The sequence below is a fragment of the Falco biarmicus genome, chromosome 7 (assembly GCF_023638135.1).
Source record: "Falco biarmicus isolate bFalBia1 chromosome 7, bFalBia1.pri, whole genome shotgun sequence".
Lineage (NCBI taxonomy): Eukaryota > Metazoa > Chordata > Aves > Falconiformes > Falconidae > Falco > Falco biarmicus.
In genome coordinates, this window is record NC_079294.1 from 50,600,333 (window position 1) to 50,619,678 (window position 19,346).

The window sequence follows — 19,346 nt, forward strand, 5'->3', positions numbered from 1 at the left end:
CACAAAGAAGCGTAAGAAATAAAGATTTCCCTTTCTGCATGGCATATTTGGTGGTAGTTATAAAATGGTAAAGCCCTCCTCTCAAAGGGTGGGAAGTGCCAGAGTTGTGCTTGGTCCTGCATCTTTATCAATCCCCTTGTCTCGGTACACAGTCACACAGTGTTTTTCCAACGACAGAATTCCTTGACGATAATGCTTTACTTCCCAGAGTCTCTGTGGACTTCCTTTGCTGACGGCAGAGTCAGGCTGCGAATAGATAACTCGTGTCCACAGACTCCCATAACAGTTCATCAGATGTTCAAGACGAGTCTAGAAAAATATGGATCTCTTAATGCTTTGGCCAGCAAAAAGGACGGAAAATGGGAGAAGATAACTTTTTCAGAGTATTATTGCCTCTCCAGGAAAGCAGCCAAGAGCTTCTTGAAGGTAGGTACAGGAAACAAAATCAGTTCCTTTTTTTTTCTTTGTCTCCTTAAAAAATCCCAAAACAAAACAATAAATAAATAAACCACCCACCAAAACCAATATAAAAGGCTTTTCCCAATTAATTGAAGGTCAGTAGTCACATTCTTTATTGAAATGACAACAATGAAAATTGGTTTTGGTCCAAGAGATAACACTGCTGTCAAGTGAACTTGACTGCAAGTGAGGAGCTGCTGTGTTGCACTGTCTCGAAGGGGCATGAGTACAAAGATAAGGCCTGAAGATTAAAAAAAAAAAGAAAAACAGGTGAAAGCTGCACTGAATTTGGCAAGATAAGGACAGATTTTGAAACAGACGAAACAAAGGGTAAGATTAGTACTCACGCTTTTGTTCATATTGAAACGTTTTGGGCCCTTCAGGGCAGCAGAGCTCAGCCTGACTACAGCAGGTAGTGGAAAGTTTGCATCACGTGAATTGCTGATAAATACTGGGTTTGCCTGGATACCAACACAGAGATGTGCATGGACATGTCTTGGCAATACTGAAATAAGAAGTATATCAAAACTTCCCATGCTTTATATTGTGTGTATGTTTAATGCTGTATGGTTTTCTCCAATGTGCCTATATCATACAACCTTATGCTTATTATTTTTTAAGCTTGGTCTAGAACGATTTCACAGCGTATCAATCCTTGGATTTAATTCTCCAGAATGGTTCATCTCAGCTGTTGGAGCTGTTTTTGCTGGGTAAGACTTTTTGACTTGATTTTGCGAGGGATTTGGGATTTCTGTTTTGCTAGGTCTGGAAATGTAGCAAATCAGTATTTTTTGTCTTGTCTTGGAAGTTGTGCTGCAGCTGATCAGCATGTTCACCAACTTGCTGGAGTCTCATAGCTTTCAGTATGTCTGAGATAGTCCAGACACTTAGAAATCGAGCCTGTTTGCTATGGACATAACTGTGACAGTCACACAGAAGCTTTTGTACAGTATCTTATCACTGGAAGATGTGGGAAACAGATGAGACTCCCAGTTTTATACGTTATGTTTGTCTACAGCAAGATACGTTCAAGTAGATGAAGTGACAGATAAATACTGACTGATACCTGTTTATACAATTTGGATTTTACCTCTTAAGCTGTTGCTGTGCCAGTGAAATTCAAATTGGTACCTCTGTGCAGCTTGAACAGCAGGAGGACATTAAGTGGGTGTTTTACCACTTCCTGAGCTAATTCTCACATAGCCTTCAGTGCGTCAAAATGCTGACTCCTAGCCTGTGGCATCTTCTGCTGCACAGAGGTCAGAGATTAATTTTTACCGTGTGCGTATATCAGAGATATTGATGGATATTAATGTATATCTGAATACTTGAAATAAACATGGCAGCCGTGCTGCTGTTTACTTGCACATAGTCGTACTCCTTCAGCTTTCATTTCATCCTTGATTATTATTCGTTTTGATACTAAGTGCATGTATATGTGTGTGTATGTATATAAATATATGTTCTATGTGTATCTATTTCTGCAGAGGAATTGTCACAGGAATATATACAACCAGTTCTCCCGAGGCCTGCCACTACATTGCTCATGACAGCAAAACCAATATCATGGTTGTGGAAAACTGGAAACAATTGGACAAGATAATGCAGGTATAACATAGCCAAATGGTTACTGAAAAGCCAAAATTTTCCCATTTCTTGATGCTGTATAGGTCCCGGATACCATATTCACCATCTCTGTTGTGAACCCTTCCATGGGAGTGTTCCTGGTGGGAACTCTGCTGCCTGGTGTTTGGGCCGTTGGGGGCCGTGCAGCCCTGCTCCTTGCAGTGCCGGTGGCTGGCACCTTGGCGCTTCTGGTTCTCTCCAGCAGAGCTCACAGGCTGGGGCACTGCAAGCCCACCTGGAGAACCCCCCCATTCTTTATAAAGATCTTGCCTTTATAATGTCACCACCTGATTCTCTTTGGGAAAGCGCAGATCACGTATGTGGAAGAGGTTATGGTGATGCCAGTTTGGAAAGGCCTGCCATTTAAATATTAAAGATTATAGCATCCAGAATTTCGTCTTCCCAAAGTGTCATCTTTTCCTGCTTGTAGTATTAACCATAAAGGCTGTTCAGTTTACTGCTCTTTGCTAGGCCCCTCCCAGTACAGACTGGGCCCTGTCCCAGTATACACTGGATCCCATTGGTCCTGCCTCAGTACAAACGGGCAGCTGCAGCCCGAAACGCCTGAGCCAGCGGCAGTGGGCAGTGGCTGGAGCTGGTGGCAGTGGGCAGTGGCTGGAGCTGGTGGCAGTGGCTGGAGCTGGTGGCAGCGGCTGGAGCCCTGGAGCCAGCGGGCAGCGGGCAGTGTGCGGTGGTGGGTTGGCGCTAGGCCGCCCTGCCTGGCACAGGGAGCTGGGCCCCGCCATCCCTGTGGGTCCCTTCCAGCTCCAGGTCTCCGCTGGTGCTGGGGGTTGGTGGGAGAGGTTCCTGTGAGAGACAAGGAGTCTCTAAGGAATGGTCACAGTTCTGACAGGCCGTGGCAGCTCTGAGCGGGTCCATGCAGGTGGAAGGACCATTTGGCGGAAGGTCCCTGTTGTGTGAGTGGGGGAGGGGGCACAGCCCCGCTCCCGGGCAGGGGTCACCCTGGTGGGTGCAGGGGGCCGTGGCTCGAGATGAGTTGTTGCACTGGCACCAGCTGCAGTTGCTGAAGCAGGGGGGGTGGGTGGAGGGCCCATGGTGGAGTTTTCTGCCAAAAACATTGCACCTGCCAGAGAGAAAATGTCTGTGGGATTTTTTCACATGCACATCATGTAGGTTATATATTAATTACTTTGCATTTTGTTGTTCTGTTTTTCATGTGATTTGGAGGAAGAGAGATTTTTGTAAGTATTCTGGAAAAGCACAGTCAGGAAGCCCTGCAGTGTCGTGGACTGAAAGCTGTGCTGTGCTGGCATGGACGTGCAGAGAGACTGTAAATTGAGCTCAAGGGCTTTGATTAACACACATTTCTATCTAGAAAAAGACAAGACAGCTCTGGCCAGCACTGCTTAATCCAGCTGAGAGATTTTAGAAGCTTTTGTTTTTTTCAGGAAGAACCTAAGACCGAAATAATAACATTTCAGTTGTGATCCGAACAGTATATACGTAATGGTGACCATCAAGGCACCGCTTTTGTGCCAGCAGCAGGCTGATCAAGTCCGTTCACAATGTGATTAATTCAAAGGCATGTGTGGGGCGCGGGTCCCGCAGGGGTGGGTGTGATAGATGCTGTCTGCAGCCACGCAAAGCGGAGGGCGAGCTGCCGAAAGCAGCAGCATTGCTGTCGGCCTGTAAGCCCTGCAGTCTCATGTTTTTATTTATTCTTAAAAAGTGCATATGGCTTTCTCTTTTGTTTCTTTAAGGAGGTAGGAATTTCTTCAACAGTTTAACAAAAGGTGCTGCTGAGGGATGTGCTCCATCTGTATCAGTAACCACAGCAGCTCAGATCAGCTTCTAGCCTGACCTAGACTGTTCCTTGATGTGCCCTTTGGTGTGTCACAAGAGAGGATGCCGAGGAGCCATTTCTACTGTACTATTTTTTCCCCCATCTTTTGACTGAAAACAGGTTTTCTAGAGCAGACTCTATAGCATCTTTTTTTCCCCTCCTTCCCCCCCTCCACTCCTTGTTGAGCTAGTTGTAAGTTTAGGGGAGAATATTTGAGGGTAGAGGGAAACGGGGTTTCTTGTGACTGCCAAGCCATTACAGTTTTGGCAGTATTTTAATGGGAAAAAAACCTCACAAGATATAAGTAATAAATAATAAATTTGTTTTAAAAAATCCAACAGATCTGGAATCGCTTGCCACACTTGAAAGCCGTTGTGCTATATAAGGATTCCATTCCAGAGAGACATCCAAATTTGTATACGGTATGTGAATGCTAAAACAGAGTTATAATTCATGGGATATTATTTATTTGATGAATTTCTACTATGTGTAATCTGTAGGATGTTTACCTTGTGTTCCAGCAAGCACATTCAAAAGGTTCACCAGCTTTTTCTGTTTAACTTAAAATTAGAGCTACATTGCTTAACTGTCTGTCTTGGGTCTTCTTGGCTTTTTACTTGACTGGGTTAATGAAGCCCCTGTAGGCTTCAGGTGGGACTGTGCACTCTCAGAACAGCTACAGTAACATTGTCCACTGGTGCTAGTGAAAACTGAATTGTGGTTAGTTACAGCGGATCCAAGAACATGAAAACACTTGTGCTTTTACAGATGATAATCACATTTTGTTTGCACCGAATACTTCTGGTCACAGGCAACAACCGAAGAGAAATAACTACGGACCACATGGAGAGTTTGCTTTGTATCACATGATAAAAATAAAGCAGAAAAAGGGACAAAGGACTGAGTGGTAGAAGTCCAGCTTTTAAGAAATAGGAGGACTCGAAGCAGAACAGATTTTTAGAAACATGTTATTCCAATATATTTTGAAAATATAATTGAAACTGGTTAAGTAATAAGAATACAAAAATTAGCATTTTAAGTGGACTACAGATTGTCAGATTTTAGGCTGAAAAACTTCAACTGGGGAAAAAAATAGATATTAATGAAGATAGCAGCATATAAGTATTCTAAATATTTGTGGGTTTTATAATCTGAGGGGTACACAAGAGAAGTCTTCTGCACTTGTTTTAATCATACCTTCTTTTGCTATGTGGCATAGCAATGTAATGTAACTCTCTAGTAATAAACAGGTACCGTTACACTGCCATACATACTGGTGTAGAGTGTGCCTTGCATCTCAGTACAATAAAAAAATTAATACAAAGAAGACCTTACTATTTATATTTCTTAGTAAGAAGAGGGAGTACTAGCAATGAAATCCAGAACACCATTCAGTTGCTGAAACCTGAATACCCGAGAACTGATACACTTGACAACCCCCTGTTCAGGTGTCACGTTGGACACGTTTTCCCAATGGAGAAGGGCAGCTGTGAGAGTGTCTGACAGTTGCCATAGTTTATGTTGCTAGAGGAAAAATCAGAGGTCAAATCACCGAAGGCAGAAATGTTTGTTTATTAGGTTTGATGTAAAACAAACCACCCAAACCACATGACGTGATAAAAGGGATTTGTGTTGCAAGTTGACAGCTAACCTGTAATGAGCAGTTGCTGCAGTAAAGGCAGAGCCCTGGTTCACTGATGAGTGCATGTTTCCAGAAGGCAAATGCAAAGTCAGTAGCGTGTGTGACTGGCTTTTTGTACCTTTCATGCTCTGTGGAATGGGCATACTGTCTGTTGCGGGTCCTGTTCAGTAAACAAAGCCTAGACAACAGATGCGCAGTGATTAATGCATTCTAGTTTGAGAAGACAGCAGGGTCAGGAAAACAGGAACAACTGCTAAGTCACACACAAACAATTACATCCTTGGCACCTCCAGACTTTCCAGGAGCTCGTGAGATTGATGCAGCCACATTCTGTGGGAAGGGATAGGCTGTGACAAAGCCTCTGTTTGCTACAGAGCTGCTTCATCTCTTTTCAGAGATGTGGTTTGTTGCAAGAAAGCATAAAACTGATGAGGGATCCTTAGGGTAGCCTTGCCACCCAAGAAGGGGAAGTCTAGGTGCCACAGAGGCTAACCATTGTAGCCTTAGTAGCCCACTGGCAGTGGCAGAGGTCTGAAGGAAACGATGAACTCAAGCACATCCTCTCCTTTTTCACCTCTGCTGCCCTTTGCATCACCCCTTCACTGCTGGGTGGCCCTAGATAGATCTCCGAGGAATCACTGAGGAGTGGAGGTGCTGCATTTTGTGTTTGAATAACACAGTTCTGTAGCACAGTGTCAATCATCTGATTCCCATGGGAAACTGACTGTTTGGTTATTGGCTTTCTTAAAAAATGTTGTTATACACTGGTTTTCGATTAGCATAGAAATCAATGGTACACTCGGCAGTGTATCAGGTGCAGGCAATAGAAGTATCTGGGAGCAACCAATCTAATATAGAAGATCAGGTTCAGCATTCTGCTGGGCCAATTTGTGCAGCACAAAAGTCCAGCATCATAAAAGGTTTTGCTCATTCTAGATTGAGCCAAATTTGAATGGAAGTTGTGACCAGCATCGTATGCTCTGTTTGCTATAAAATAGCAGATAATTTGGGCAGACATTCACACATCTAGATAATGATGCTTTTGCAAAGAAACTTTTCATCCAATTGCTTAGATTTATATTTGTATTTACATAGAGGACAAGGCATTGTAGATGCAATGTCACAAGTGTACTCTGACTTAAAAAAATGGTACATCCAGATTATTTTAAATGAGATTAAAAATCATTGTGATAGTGTGAGATAGTAACAGAATTTTAGCCTCTGTGACTTTTCCATAGTATCCATCTTGGCGGAGGAATAGTATTACTATTCCCTTAGACAATGAAAAGCCTCATGGCAGCACAGTTTAGGACAGCCTGTGTGCAGTTCACACGTAACGTTCTGAGCTGGCCTTGCCATATATCTAACGTGGGCGGGGGAAACTTGCTTGGGAAACACGTTCAGAGCCAGGCACTGAAGGTTCCTGCCATTTTTGAGACTGGTAAGGTACTGCATTTTCCCCACTTGTAAGGAGCTTTTTCTATCCTATCTTTTCTGTTACATATTCTAGATGGAAGAGTTTCTGGAATTGGGAGATGACGTATCTGATTCTACTTTGGATGATATTATTAACTCCCAAAAGCCAAATCAATGCTGTGTACTAATATACACATCCGGAACAACTGGGAAGCCAAAAGGAGCTATGCTGAGTCATGACAATGTATGTACTTTAGGCTCTTCCTTTACCAGAAAAATAGCAAAGTATGCAGAGATTTATTCGTGTGTTTTGAAATTACATGTACGTACTAGAGCCTTGAAATGCTTTTGCTTTTGCAACATGGGTAGCGTACTACAAAGCAATATTCAAAATGCAGTCAGCAATTTCCAGTGAAGTATAAGCAAGGTAAAAGAATGAAACTCCATTCAAACTAGCATTTCACAAGGCTGAACAGTTTGTTACGACTATAATTTTTTTATTCACTGGTTTTCTTGAGATATAATGCATATATTCATAAAGAGAATTCATGGAGTGGCATAAAGTCTCTCAGGTGATGTCACAGTCATCTTAAAACAAGCAAATCATATACATCATCTATCAGAACAGCTTGATAGGCTGCTTTCGCAAATTTTATTAAAATGGGGGTGAATGTGTGGGTTTTTTGCTTTGGTTGGCGATATTGTATTACTAGACTTGCGTTTCTACATCTTTCACTGGAGGACAGTACAACTCTAGTGCACAGTGCTGGTACTGGAATAGCCCCACCTGCATTGCTGTGAACAGAAAATTTCCCAGTGACAGAGAAGAGCAAAGTCGTTTGCAAAAAGGACTTTCTGCAGAGGTCTGCTAGCAAAGATCTGTAGTGCAGGTTTTTTGGGGTTTTATGTTGTTAGTTTTTTAGGGTGGCTGAGCAGGAGTGGAAAGCAGGGAGCCTTTCTGAACACACAGACAATCTGTGAAAAGGCTGGGCTAAGCTGTGGCCTCTCCTCTCAAAATAAAGCAGAAACTATTGCAGGTGTGCACACTGTGAGGAGCAATTCACCCAGACGTAGGGAAACGGTACAGTGGTGTCTGGAGGCAGAACACAGTGGATGTGGTAGACAAAAAGACTGATCTGACATTGCACATCCTATGCTCTTCCATCTCGGAGGGGTCTGGTGTCATTTCCACGTTAGCTGCCAAACTATTCCTGGCTGCTGATCACAATCAGGCTATTTTTATGTTGACGAACAGTGGAAAACATGCCTTGCCTGTGGCTGTGCTGCTGCCTTCTTTAGTCAAAAGATGTTTGGTACTGTCCCTGTGCAAAACCAGTGCTGAATCAGTCGTGTGTGCCCCCCGCACAGCTCTGCTGCGAGTGTGCCTGCGGCTGGGAGGCTTGGGGGACAAGGGTAAGCAATCGATACAGCCACATCTCAAAAACATCCCATCCTGCCTGCTCTGTTCGTCCCCCATAGCCACTTGTCCAGTGCTGCCGTCTGAACTTGGAGTGGCCCGGCCTGACAGCATGCTGCTCCTTGAAAACCTCTCAGAATCTGTGTTTCCTTAGACCAAATGCACACCTGTACCGTACAAAGAAAAGGAGCTGGCAGGAATGTAGTGTGACAGCAATACTGCATGTGATTTGTATCTCTTCCTGGCCATCCTGAATAATCTCACTGCTGTGTCCTGCCCTCCCCATTTTAGATTAGACTCCTCTGGGAAAGAGCTGTTCTTCTTCAGGGTTTTGGTGTTTTTTGGGGGGGTCAGGGGTGGATGGGTTTGGAGGTTTTGTGTGTTACTGGATTTTTGGTGGGGTTTTTTGCTGTGCGCAATTGAGGGGGGAGGGAAAAGATATACCATCACATGTATTTGTGGGTCTTCCATATGCTATGTTCTGATAATGAAGACATGCATATTTAGCATCCCTGAACTGCATCTTCTGAGATAAATTAGGAATTGGGAAGAAGGGAGGGAAGCATCATCCAGTTTCACTAAGAAGTCAAGCAGCACATCTTCAAAAATATTCACCTATGGACTCCCACTCAAGGGGGGGGGGCCTGTCATTTGTGAACCCCCACGGTGAATACACCAGAGGATCCCAGAGGAGCAGAATACAGCTGCTGTCTTCCTCAGTGCTTGGCCAGGGGATGGTTACTCCAAGACAATGAGCTTGTTGCTGATACTGAAATGTCCTTGGAGCTCACTGATCACTGAGTATTTATTGTTCTTTTTCAGCTAAACGTATAGACGTAGCAGTGGTGAAAAGTGCCAGCTTGACAGGAAAGTATGCACAGTAGGAGTGCTGCAAAAGAAGGGGCAGATCGATTTACTCCTTGTCCATCCAGCCTGTGGCTGCTCTGCTCGGTGTGTCACTAGGGCTGGGAGCTGGTGGCATTCAGAGCCCAGGCAGGCAGGAGAAAGATTGCGTTTACTTACATTGTCTGCAAGTCTGTGTTGCTGCCGCGTTCATCTTGCTTTTGACTGACTGTCCCCCAGGGAACTAACAGTCTGGTGTGTTGTCAAAGATTGCAATGTCTTCAGCAAATTCTGTGAGCACAGATTCTTCGTAGTTACATTAGCACAGCATGAGGATCCTTAGTTAGTGTTAAAAGGAAAAAATAAAAAAAACCCCAACACAAAAAACCCAACAAACAAACCATCATACCTAACGTGTTTTATTATTTATTTAAACAGATAACTTGGACGTCAGCACATTGCAGCAGAGCAGGAGATATGCAACCTGCAGAGGTCCAGCAGGAATCTATAGTCAGTTATCTCCCGCTCAGCCACATAGCCGCGCAGATATACGACCTGTGGACTGGAATCAAGTGGGGCGAGCAAGTGTACTTTGCTGAGCCAGATGCTCTGAAGGTACCTGCCTTGTGTTGCACCTAATAAAGCTTGTGCTTCTTCCTCTCAGAAAACATCCCAAGGAAAGAATATGATTTTTGAAGAGTTGCAGAGGATGAAGATTGAGAGTCCATTATTGTAAAAATTATGGAAGAATAAAATCCATTAGACTTGGGATCCAGTGCCATAGGCTGCAACTAAAATATATAATCTAGATTGGTAAGGTCTTTAAAGGCAAGAGTATTCATCTAAAGTGAAAGCAGTATAAGCAATTTTTGGTGGAAAGGGAGGCAAAAGGAACAAAACCACCCATGTATTTTCCTTCTTGTGCACGTGCCTCCCCTGAGGTGCCAGAGCTGGCACGTGTTGGCGCATCTGTCTGACTGAAGCAGGTTCAGCAGTCCTTCTTTATATCCTGGGTGTTCAGTGAGGTTCTACACGTTAGTATTACACCATGCAGACTGCATCAGCAAGGCCCTTCAGCACTGCTGCGGGCCTTTCGCAGCATGTTGAAACGATTTCACGATTTTAACAGGGCAGCTTGATCAACACACTGAGAGAAGTGCAGCCAACGTCTCACATGGGGGTTCCCCGAGTGTGGGAGAAAATCATGGAGAAATTAAAGGATGCTTCTGCTCAGTCAGGATTTATGAAGAAGAAGATGCTGTCATGGGCTATGGCACTTAGCTTAGAGAGAAACCTGAAGTGCTCAAGCAGGTATGTATTGCAGAGGGTAAGATTGCCATCAGCCTGAAAGTGGCTGTCTGCTTGTAATAAATAAATAAGCGTGTGGCAGCGGGACTCCAAGTGTGAGTGGGTAAAATCTGGCCTGGCAACACAGCGAATACAGTGCAAGAAGGGGGGTGTAGCTACCAGATAAGTAGGCTGATCTTAAACACAGGTGACAGTTGTGTCCCTCCATCCTTCCTGAGATCATACTCCCACTGACACGTCCCCCAGCGCTGTCGTCTGTGAACTGGAGAGGTTGGTGTTCGGCAGGGGGAGCGCCCTGACGCAGCGTGTCGCTGTGAGCTGGGTGCTGCTGCGAGCTGGGTGCTGCTGCGAGGAGATCTGGAGGATGCGTATGTGAGGGGGCAAGTTTGGGGGACAGCGCAGACAGAACAGCTTACGACACTGCGGTGTGCTCTGTGTGAGTAGGAACATCTCTGCCACACAGAAAATCAGGGGCACCCCCGAAGAACTCGCTGAGCTCTAATTAAATCACTTCTGTTCTGAATAATGTTGGTGTTTTTCTCCGTAAGATTGCCCTGACAAAGAATGTTGTATAAATTCAGATATTTAAGTTATTCACAATTATTTCCTGTTTCCAAGTTCTTTAAAGTGTGATGCAATGGAGTGTGAAATTGCTTACAGAAAATGGTGTTCCCAAAGGTTGTGCAGTGATGCTGCTTTGCTGGTCTGATAATTCAGCTTTTCACATAGGGCTGGAAATGTTCAGATTTTAGCAGTATAGGTTCTCATAGACACATTTAATTGATAAAGAATCAGGAATACATGAGCTTTGTTTTCTACAATGTAATTTTATAGATTCTTTATGTATTTGCAGTATTCAGACACCCCAAGAGTTGGAGTTCATTAGCAATGAAAGCCACTGAATGAATGAAAAAAATGACAAATGTGTGACCTGTTCTTACCGATGTAACTTCTGTCAACACCTGAAACCAAATACATCCCTAAACAAAATCTGTGTCTGATTTTGTTTTGGAAGTTTCATTGGTTGCTGTGACTTACTGTCTCCTTCCCTTGTGTGTTCGGTACTCAGCAGCGATGTAAAGCAGTTCTGGGCAAGGTTAGCAGACTACTTGGTGCTGGCAAAGATTCGCAGCGCGCTGGGTTTGTCGGCCTGTCAGAAGCACTTCTCCGGCGCTGCCCCCCTCAATACTGAAACGCTGTATTTCTTCTTGGGTCTGAACATCACCTTGTACGAGGCTTACGGGATGAGTGAGACCACAGGCCCGCATTGCTTATCTGGGCCCTACATTTACAGGCAGCACAGGTAATTTGACCTTATTTATTTATTTATTTATTTAAAATATGATGTGTTTCATTACATCTATGAGAAGATATATTTACTAATATATGGGAATCTATATAAATAATGAGAATACTAATATATGAGAAGAGTATTTACTAAGTTCAGCAAAAATAGCTTATTTTGTTTTCTCTCAATGCGTTGCCACTCTGTTGTGAGTTTGTGCAAAAAATGCTTAGATAGTTCAACATATCTGCCCTAGCAAGTTAACACTCCATAGCTTACAAACAGGTAACAGGGCGTTATCTACAGTCACTAGTATTTCGATAGGTTGGGGGACTGGGCATGTTAGATGTCATATCAGTATTATGGTTAATATTTCTGTGCTTCTTGTGCTTTTTTTTGCTCTTCTGTGGTAGCTGTGGTAAACCAGCCCCTGGCTGCAGGGTGAAATTGGTGGATGAAGATGAAGAAGGCAATGGGGAAATCTGTTTCTGGGGGAGGACTGTTTTCATGGGCTATTTAAATATGGAAGATAAAACAAAAGAAGCCTTTGATAAGGATGGGTGGCTGCATTCTGGAGATTTAGGAAAACTAGACGAGGATGGCTTTCTCTATGTCACTGGAAGAATTAAAGGTAATAAGCAAAATCTTGCTCCGTGTTTACGGTAACTGTTGGGCACTGCTCAGTCACCTGTCAGGACTGGCCCATCTAATTTGGTGTATTTCCTCTATGCCGCAGCACTGACCTAACAGGACGGTAAAATAAACTTTCCTCTGAGGAAAGCGTGGTGTGCCCTGTTCAGGAGAGGTTTCCCTCTAGTCTGTACTTGGTGGAGATGACTCGGTTGCTACGCTGAGGCTGTCTATCTCCCAGACCTTTATTCAGTATTAATTACAGTTAGTAATATAAAATAATAATGCAGGTTTCATGTGTCTTCTTTGATTCTAATGATTCATTAAACTGTCCAGTCTCCTTTTAAAACTTGCTAAATTGGCTCAATTGTACATTAGAATGTGTGGACAGTAACGATGTTATCCCAAACCTGGGCTCTTCACCCTGTGTGCAAGAGCCGCTGCACACACGGAGCCAAGATGTTACTGCGGAGTGTGTCTCCGCAGGGATGGCTGCTGGGTCGTAAATCCACAAATCTTAACACATGGTAAAACATTTTGTACACTTTGAACTACAATTAGGTTTAATCACACCTAATTCTCACTGGTTCTTATGAACCTCATCTCCATCTAAAGGTACAGCTTCACCCTGCATGTTCTGTGGGGAGGGGGCTTTGTTAGCAGGGGCTCTCTGCTCAAGGGTGGATCTTTTAGTGTGGTGAATAGGATAAGTCACACATAGTTCAAACAATTTTCTGTTTGGTGCATTAACCATCTGGTTCTCCTTGAGCTTATCTTGTTACCTCTTAGCTGGAGGTATTTATGGTGTCTGCTCCTTCTCCCAAGGCCATGTTCTGGTAATTGTAAGGATTAGCAAATATCCTCTGTTTTTCAAATTCTTTCCTTTTTTATTTATTTATTTTATTTTTAAATATATATTATATAAAAATATATTTACATATTTCTTTCCCCCCCCCTCTTTTTTCTTAAAAAAAGAAAATAGCTCTTGTATCAATGAGAGATGCCCCTCTATGATACAGAAGTTATTGAGATGGGTCTGTGCCAAGCTCCTCTGATGCCTGATGTGATGCTTGCAGGGACTAGTGGTGAAGCCTGAGAGCAGGAGGGAAAGTTAGAGATAAAGCAATAAACCTCAGTATTATTACGGTACATAGCTGGAAGCCTTGCAAGAGTGAGACTGGTCACGATACATATTCAGAGAGCAGGATTGGTCACAGCTGAGATGTAACTGAAGATTTAAAAATTGAGTAACTATCATCTTCGACTATATGATGAATCACTAGGGAGATGACCTGGATGGGTGAATTTGTCAGGGGATGGCACAGTGTCCTGTCAGGAATCAGGACTTAAGCAGATACTATTAATAGGCTGCACCAAACGCAGATACCTTGATATTTAACTTGCTCTCTTATCTGATTCATTTTCCTTTAGCACAGCAGTTAGCAACTCCGTCTCATTCCATCATAACGTTTGTGCTTCACTTACATCTTCCTTGACTGCTGAACTAATAACAATTACTCTAAATTACAGAATAGGTAGACCGTCTGGGATAAAATACCTGCAAATCCTCTTTCATTAAAGTTTTAATTCCAAGTCCAAATAAGGTAACACCTAACAGAACATAGTAAAGAAGCTTTGCTTTTAGTGACCGAAGCAGGACTTCGTCCGTTGGTTTGTGCTCTTAGGAGTTTTAGGGTGGATTAGCTGCAAAGCACAAAGACGGAGCTAGAGAAGTCCATACAAGGGAGTATATAGAGGTGTGGAAAAAGTTGTTACCGTTATTAGTTGTCTGGATCAGCTGGGAAAAAGCTGACATCTCAAAAAACCAAAACCAACAACAACAAAAAAGACCACCTAAGTACCAGAGAGATTGGTAGAGGATCGAAGACAAAGACAGGACTAAGGCAAAAGGAAGGTGGAATGAAAAGAGAAAATAGACCCAGGCAAGTCTGGATATACAACTAACTTTGGTATTTATCTTGGGTTTGACAGAAGCCTTTCATTCTATAAACACCACTTGTTCTTCCTCAGATGTGTGCAGTGCGTTGACTAGGGAGATAAATAACTTCTATAGTTACGAGATCAATGCCTATTCCATACCAGAAGGTTGAATATAGACTGGAAGTTATATCTTATCATATTTCCCAAACCTGTGAACACCGAAAGGGCGCTGTATTCCCTTGATTGCATCTAAATTCTTGAAGTTTATCACTGACGGGGAACTGGGTACCAACCCGATCCTTAACACATGCCGTTAGCTGTTAGTGCACAAAGGACGGTGTGATTGTGTGCATCATTTGTTGAAGCATGTTCTGACATGCTGCAAGGACAGTGAGAAGTCACCACTGTAATGAAAGCAAAGAGTTGGAATTTACTTAGATAACACTCAAATTTGTAATAATTCCAATGAATATATGTATTGTACTTTAGAACGAATACATTCAAATAAAAATGCACTTGCCTTTTTCAACAGAATAAGGTATCACTTCTGTAGTTTGTTAAAAAGAACAAAGATTCCAGCTGGTCGTTCCCCTGGTGTGGAAACAGGGCAGGAATCACTGCTCCACTGCAAACCTCCTCTCCTGAGCTCTCCTGCACTCGCCTCTCCTTTCTTTCCATGTTGCTGTTACGGTGCCTTCCTGCAGCAGTAACTTACTTTTGTCTGACCCCTCTTGGTGGCGTTAAGAATCGATTTTAATCATGATAACAATGAACTTGCTTCTTGGCGAGGTACCAGTGAAGTAGAGTGAATCCTAGGCTAGTTTGGAAGAGACGAATGCTCACAGGGAATTTCCAGATAATGCAACAGTGTCTTGAGAACAACTGACCTGCTACTGGATTATGTAAAAATTACCTGGAGCGAGTGTGTTATACCGAGGGAGAGCTGAGAGCCTGAGCACGTATTCGAAGAATATTAGCATTTCTTTTTTTGAATTAATGTATAGGGGTTTTGTTCTCTTTGAACACATCTTTGAAAAAAAATCCCTCATTCTTTATGTCAGAATAAAAAGCGTGTTGATCCAGACATTAACCTGATCTTCAGAATTTATTTGAATTCAACTAACAGCCTTTGGTTTTTTGTGCCTAGATTTGATTATTACAGCTGGAGGTGAAAACGTGCCTCCAATTCCAATTGAAGATGCCGTTAAAAAAGAGCTCCCAATTGTTAGTAATGCTATGGTGATTGGAGATAAAAAGAAGTTTTTGTCAATGTTGCTGACCCTAAAGGTAAACCAGTTTTAATATCGACTGCAGTGAAATCAGACGCCCAAACCTAACACAAGAATTTTGAGCTGTTTTTAAAAAGACGCAAAATTAGCTAGGAGGATGTTAGTGGGCAAAAAATGTGTAGCAACTACAGACTGAATCCTGATGGGTCTAAAATTGTTATGGTTAGATGATCTGCTAAACATCTACATGTTTACTGCTGTTTTTCCTATGCATATAATAAGACCTATTATTTTTTAAATGCAATTTTTAAATTAAGAAATGTTGAAAGACTGAGAAGTCTTTGTAAAGGAGCACAATAATAGCTTTTATTCTTACAGATGAGCAAAGTCAGCAAATGGTTTTGTTATGGGCAAAACCAGTTTCTAACAGAAACTTTCCAACAGAAACAGGCTTTCCAACCGAAGCATTTCTCTACAATTTGTTCTCTTCGTATGACACAAGAATGATGACTGTAGAACAAAATAATGAATACTTTGGTGTGGAATACACTACAATTGAGAAATCACTTTTTTCTAAAACATTTGTAATTTATGTTCTGGGCACATACGTAATGAACAACCCTTTTGTTTTTCTCAAGTTGTTTCCCTCTGTGACTGATACTCCCTATCTAGGGATATGATAGAAACGCTAATTTAAGAACTCTTAACTTCAAAGAATGTTTTTATCTCAAGTTGGTTTAAGTTACACCACAGTGATTCAATGTAATGATGAGCTAAATGTTCCCCTGTAACATTGGAGTAGTTATGGTAGAAATTCAGGGTCTATAGATGGACTTCAGTGCCTAATTCATTGACGTATTTTAAGTCTGTTCACGTCATTTGTATATAAGCCAAAAGCATTTGCATTTGGTAGCCAAGTGGGAAGAAAAGCACTGTCATCCGCAGGTGCTTCTGCTTTTTAAGGCTTATAAAATGTTTGGGTGTTGATGCTGAGCCTTCTTGATTCTTACTAGTCAGGGACGACCTGATCAGAAAAACATTCCCTGCCTTGTAAGAGCGAGCAATTGATGATTCACTTCATCTGGTATTTTAGAGTGTGCTGGACCCAGATACATCCGATCCTACTGACATTCTCACTGAGCAAGCTAGAGACTTCTGCCAGAAGACTGGGAGTAAAGCCACCAAAGTATCGGAGATTGTAGCTACAAGAGACCAGGCGATCTACCAGGCCATTCAGGAGGGAATCAACAAAGTCAACATGAACGCTACCAACAGGGTGCATTGTATTCAAAAATGGATAGTCCTGCCGAGAGATTTTTCCATTTCTGGGGGAGAACTAGGTAAGATTTACTATTTATATTGAGGTATACAGAGAGTAAAGAGGCTGCTGATCTAAGAGTATTCAAATACAGTTTTGTATGTCAAATGCTGGGTACCACTGCTGGAGGGGAAGGAAAAAACCCGTTAGGCAGTATATGTTAACGCACAGAAAAATCAGAGGGTTTGCTGTGTATGTATGTATCAGTCTGTGTTCATTTACAAGTACAGCTCTGGTTAAATTTCAGATTGTTTGGGCAATTAAATAATCAATTCTGGTTAATTCCTTGTGCATTATGGTATTGGTTATCTCCAGTAATAACGCTGTCTTACAAATGGGGCTCATTACCCCAGGTGCAGAGAGCCAGTCTCACGCACAGAGCCAAGACAGCCTTTATTGCATGGCGGCGCGGAGATGGGTGCTAGGTGGCAGCCCACCCAGGCAGCACGCCTCTTCAGCCTGGTAAAACTGCTCACAATTAGGTTCCCTCACAGCTAGTTCTCGCTGGTTCTTACCGGCCTGGTCTCCATTTAAAGGTACAATGTACTTTTTTTTTTCTCACCACAATGTACTTTTTTTTTTTTTTTTCTCACCTTTCTGTGGGGAGGGGGCTTTGAACAAGTAGGAGGCTCTCTTTGCTTGAGGGTGGATCTTTTAGTGTGCCGATTAGGGTAGTTCACATATAGCTCAAGCAATTTTCTGTTTGGTCTCATAAACCATTTGTCTCTCCCGAACTTATCTTCTAATGACCCACCCTGACATATCTATGGTATCCATTCCTTTCCCAAGGCCATGTTTTGTTAACTATTTGTGACATCTATTTTTCAAATTCTTTCTTGTTTTTCTGTTATTTATATATATATATATATATATATACACACATACTTTGTCTAAATTTCGAGTTTGATCTAATACTGAGCTGGTTGACTACAATATTGAAAATTTCTTGTTTTAAAAAAAAAAAAAGCTGCAAGACAGTGAGTGAAAGTGAAAGCCTGCCCACAGAGCCCCAAGCACATTACCAGGCTCTTTGAATAAACTGGGAATTGTTTAAAAGCTTTCAAAACCATCATCCTTTTAATTATTTTTAATGAAAATACAAGTAGTAGTAGGTCATCACCCTCTTACCTGCAGCTCCCTTTGAAGTCCTCTTGCTTATGTGGAGGCAACTTTACATACCATGCTTGCTTCTCACTTTTAGCAGGTTTCTACACTGAGTGAGAGAAGTTCTTCCAAACAAGCTCTTCAATAGAAAATCTTAAGAATCAAAGCTCAAACCGAGTAGGAATTTTTGTTCCTATTTCTGTTTTTGTGACTCCCTCTCTCTTTTAAGGTCCAACAATGAAGCTAAAACGGCTCACTGTGCTTGAGAAATACAGAAGTGAAGTAGACTCCTTCTATGAAGAGTAAGAAGTCTTTTGTTCAAGTATTAAGACCTGTGAGCTAAAAAACCTATTTCCTAATCAAAGCATTAATGAAGATTTATGCTCGTTTTGATTGTGTAGTCTATTGAACTGAACCACTAGAAAACTGCTGTGTCAATTTAGTTGTTCCTGATACTCACCTGATGGTTTGTCCTTTTTACAGAAGCATCTATGCAGCGTGTCCATTTTCTAATACTGTTTTTACTTTATGACCTTCATGATTAAGATTAAAAACATTCTTTTGTGTTGCATAAAGCAGGTATAACAAATTAATTCTTCTAAACTGAAACACAGAAAATTTTTTTGTATAGCTATCTTTTTTGTTGTTGTTTCTTCTACAGGACGGTGCCTGTAGCTCATGATATATTTTGGTAGATCAGTAGTTAGCAGTACTGCTTAGTGAAACTGACACCACTCCAATAATAATTATTTAAAAAAAAAAAACTAACACAAAAGGGCTGGTTTTCTTCCTCTCCCAGGGAAGAGTTTCTTCTTGTTCACTAACAAATTTCACAATCTAAAGACACTCCTCTTCTGTTTTTACAGTGGCTAGAATTCAGACTTTTGTGAAAACAGCAGCTCATAATTTCTTAAATCCATGTTGATTGCTCCTAAAAACAAATAATCAAAAAAGGTGGGGGAATAGTTCATTAAGACTGGAAGACATAATGTAGCTCTCACATTAAAGCGCTCTCAGAACAGAAACATCTTTAAAATTGTTTACAGCACTTTTAAGCAAAAGAGTTTAGAAGTAACGTTTGTTTGCATGTTTCAGTATTCAGGTTGTACCAGTTCTGACCGACGTGAGCTGCAGGTCTTCCCCATATGGAAAAATTAATCATTATGTGAAGGACATACGTGACAGAAAGTGGTCTAAAGTGTTTGTGGTTGGCGAGTTACAATAGCCAGGCAGGCTCCAGCCACTGTTCTCTATCAAAAAACTCATGCAGGACTGGATGTTGTTTCCATGAAAATTTCCATTACCAGTCTTAACGCATTTTACA

At 42.0% G+C, this 19,346-nt stretch overlaps 1 protein-coding gene across 6 annotated transcripts in view; it reads left to right on the forward strand.

Annotated features, from left to right (window-relative positions):
• The window catches only part of ACSBG1 (acyl-CoA synthetase bubblegum family member 1), a 37,508-nt gene extending 18,198 nt beyond the window's left edge, over positions 1–19,310 (forward strand). For 5 of the 6 annotated variants that reach the window (XM_056346436.1, XM_056346440.1, XM_056346439.1 and 2 more), the window contains 12 exons: positions 209–426; positions 1,081–1,169; positions 1,947–2,067; positions 4,231–4,311; positions 7,042–7,191; positions 9,646–9,822; positions 10,337–10,518; positions 11,585–11,818; positions 12,214–12,431; positions 15,519–15,658; positions 16,694–16,940; positions 18,252–19,310. In XM_056346436.1, coding sequence (XP_056202411.1) covers positions 209–426; positions 1,081–1,169; positions 1,947–2,067; positions 4,231–4,311; positions 7,042–7,191; positions 9,646–9,822; positions 10,337–10,518; positions 11,585–11,818; positions 12,214–12,431; positions 15,519–15,658; positions 16,694–16,940; positions 18,252–18,328 — 1,934 coding nt within the window. In that variant the 3' untranslated portion in view covers positions 18,329–19,310. The remainder of the gene's footprint in view (positions 1–208; positions 427–1,080; positions 1,170–1,946; positions 2,068–4,230; positions 4,312–7,041; positions 7,192–9,645; positions 9,823–10,336; positions 10,519–11,584; positions 11,819–12,213; positions 12,432–15,518; positions 15,659–16,693; positions 16,941–18,251) is intronic. The other variant, XM_056346437.1, reaches the window with a different exon arrangement.
• The last annotated feature ends 36 nt before the right edge of the window (positions 19,311–19,346 follow it).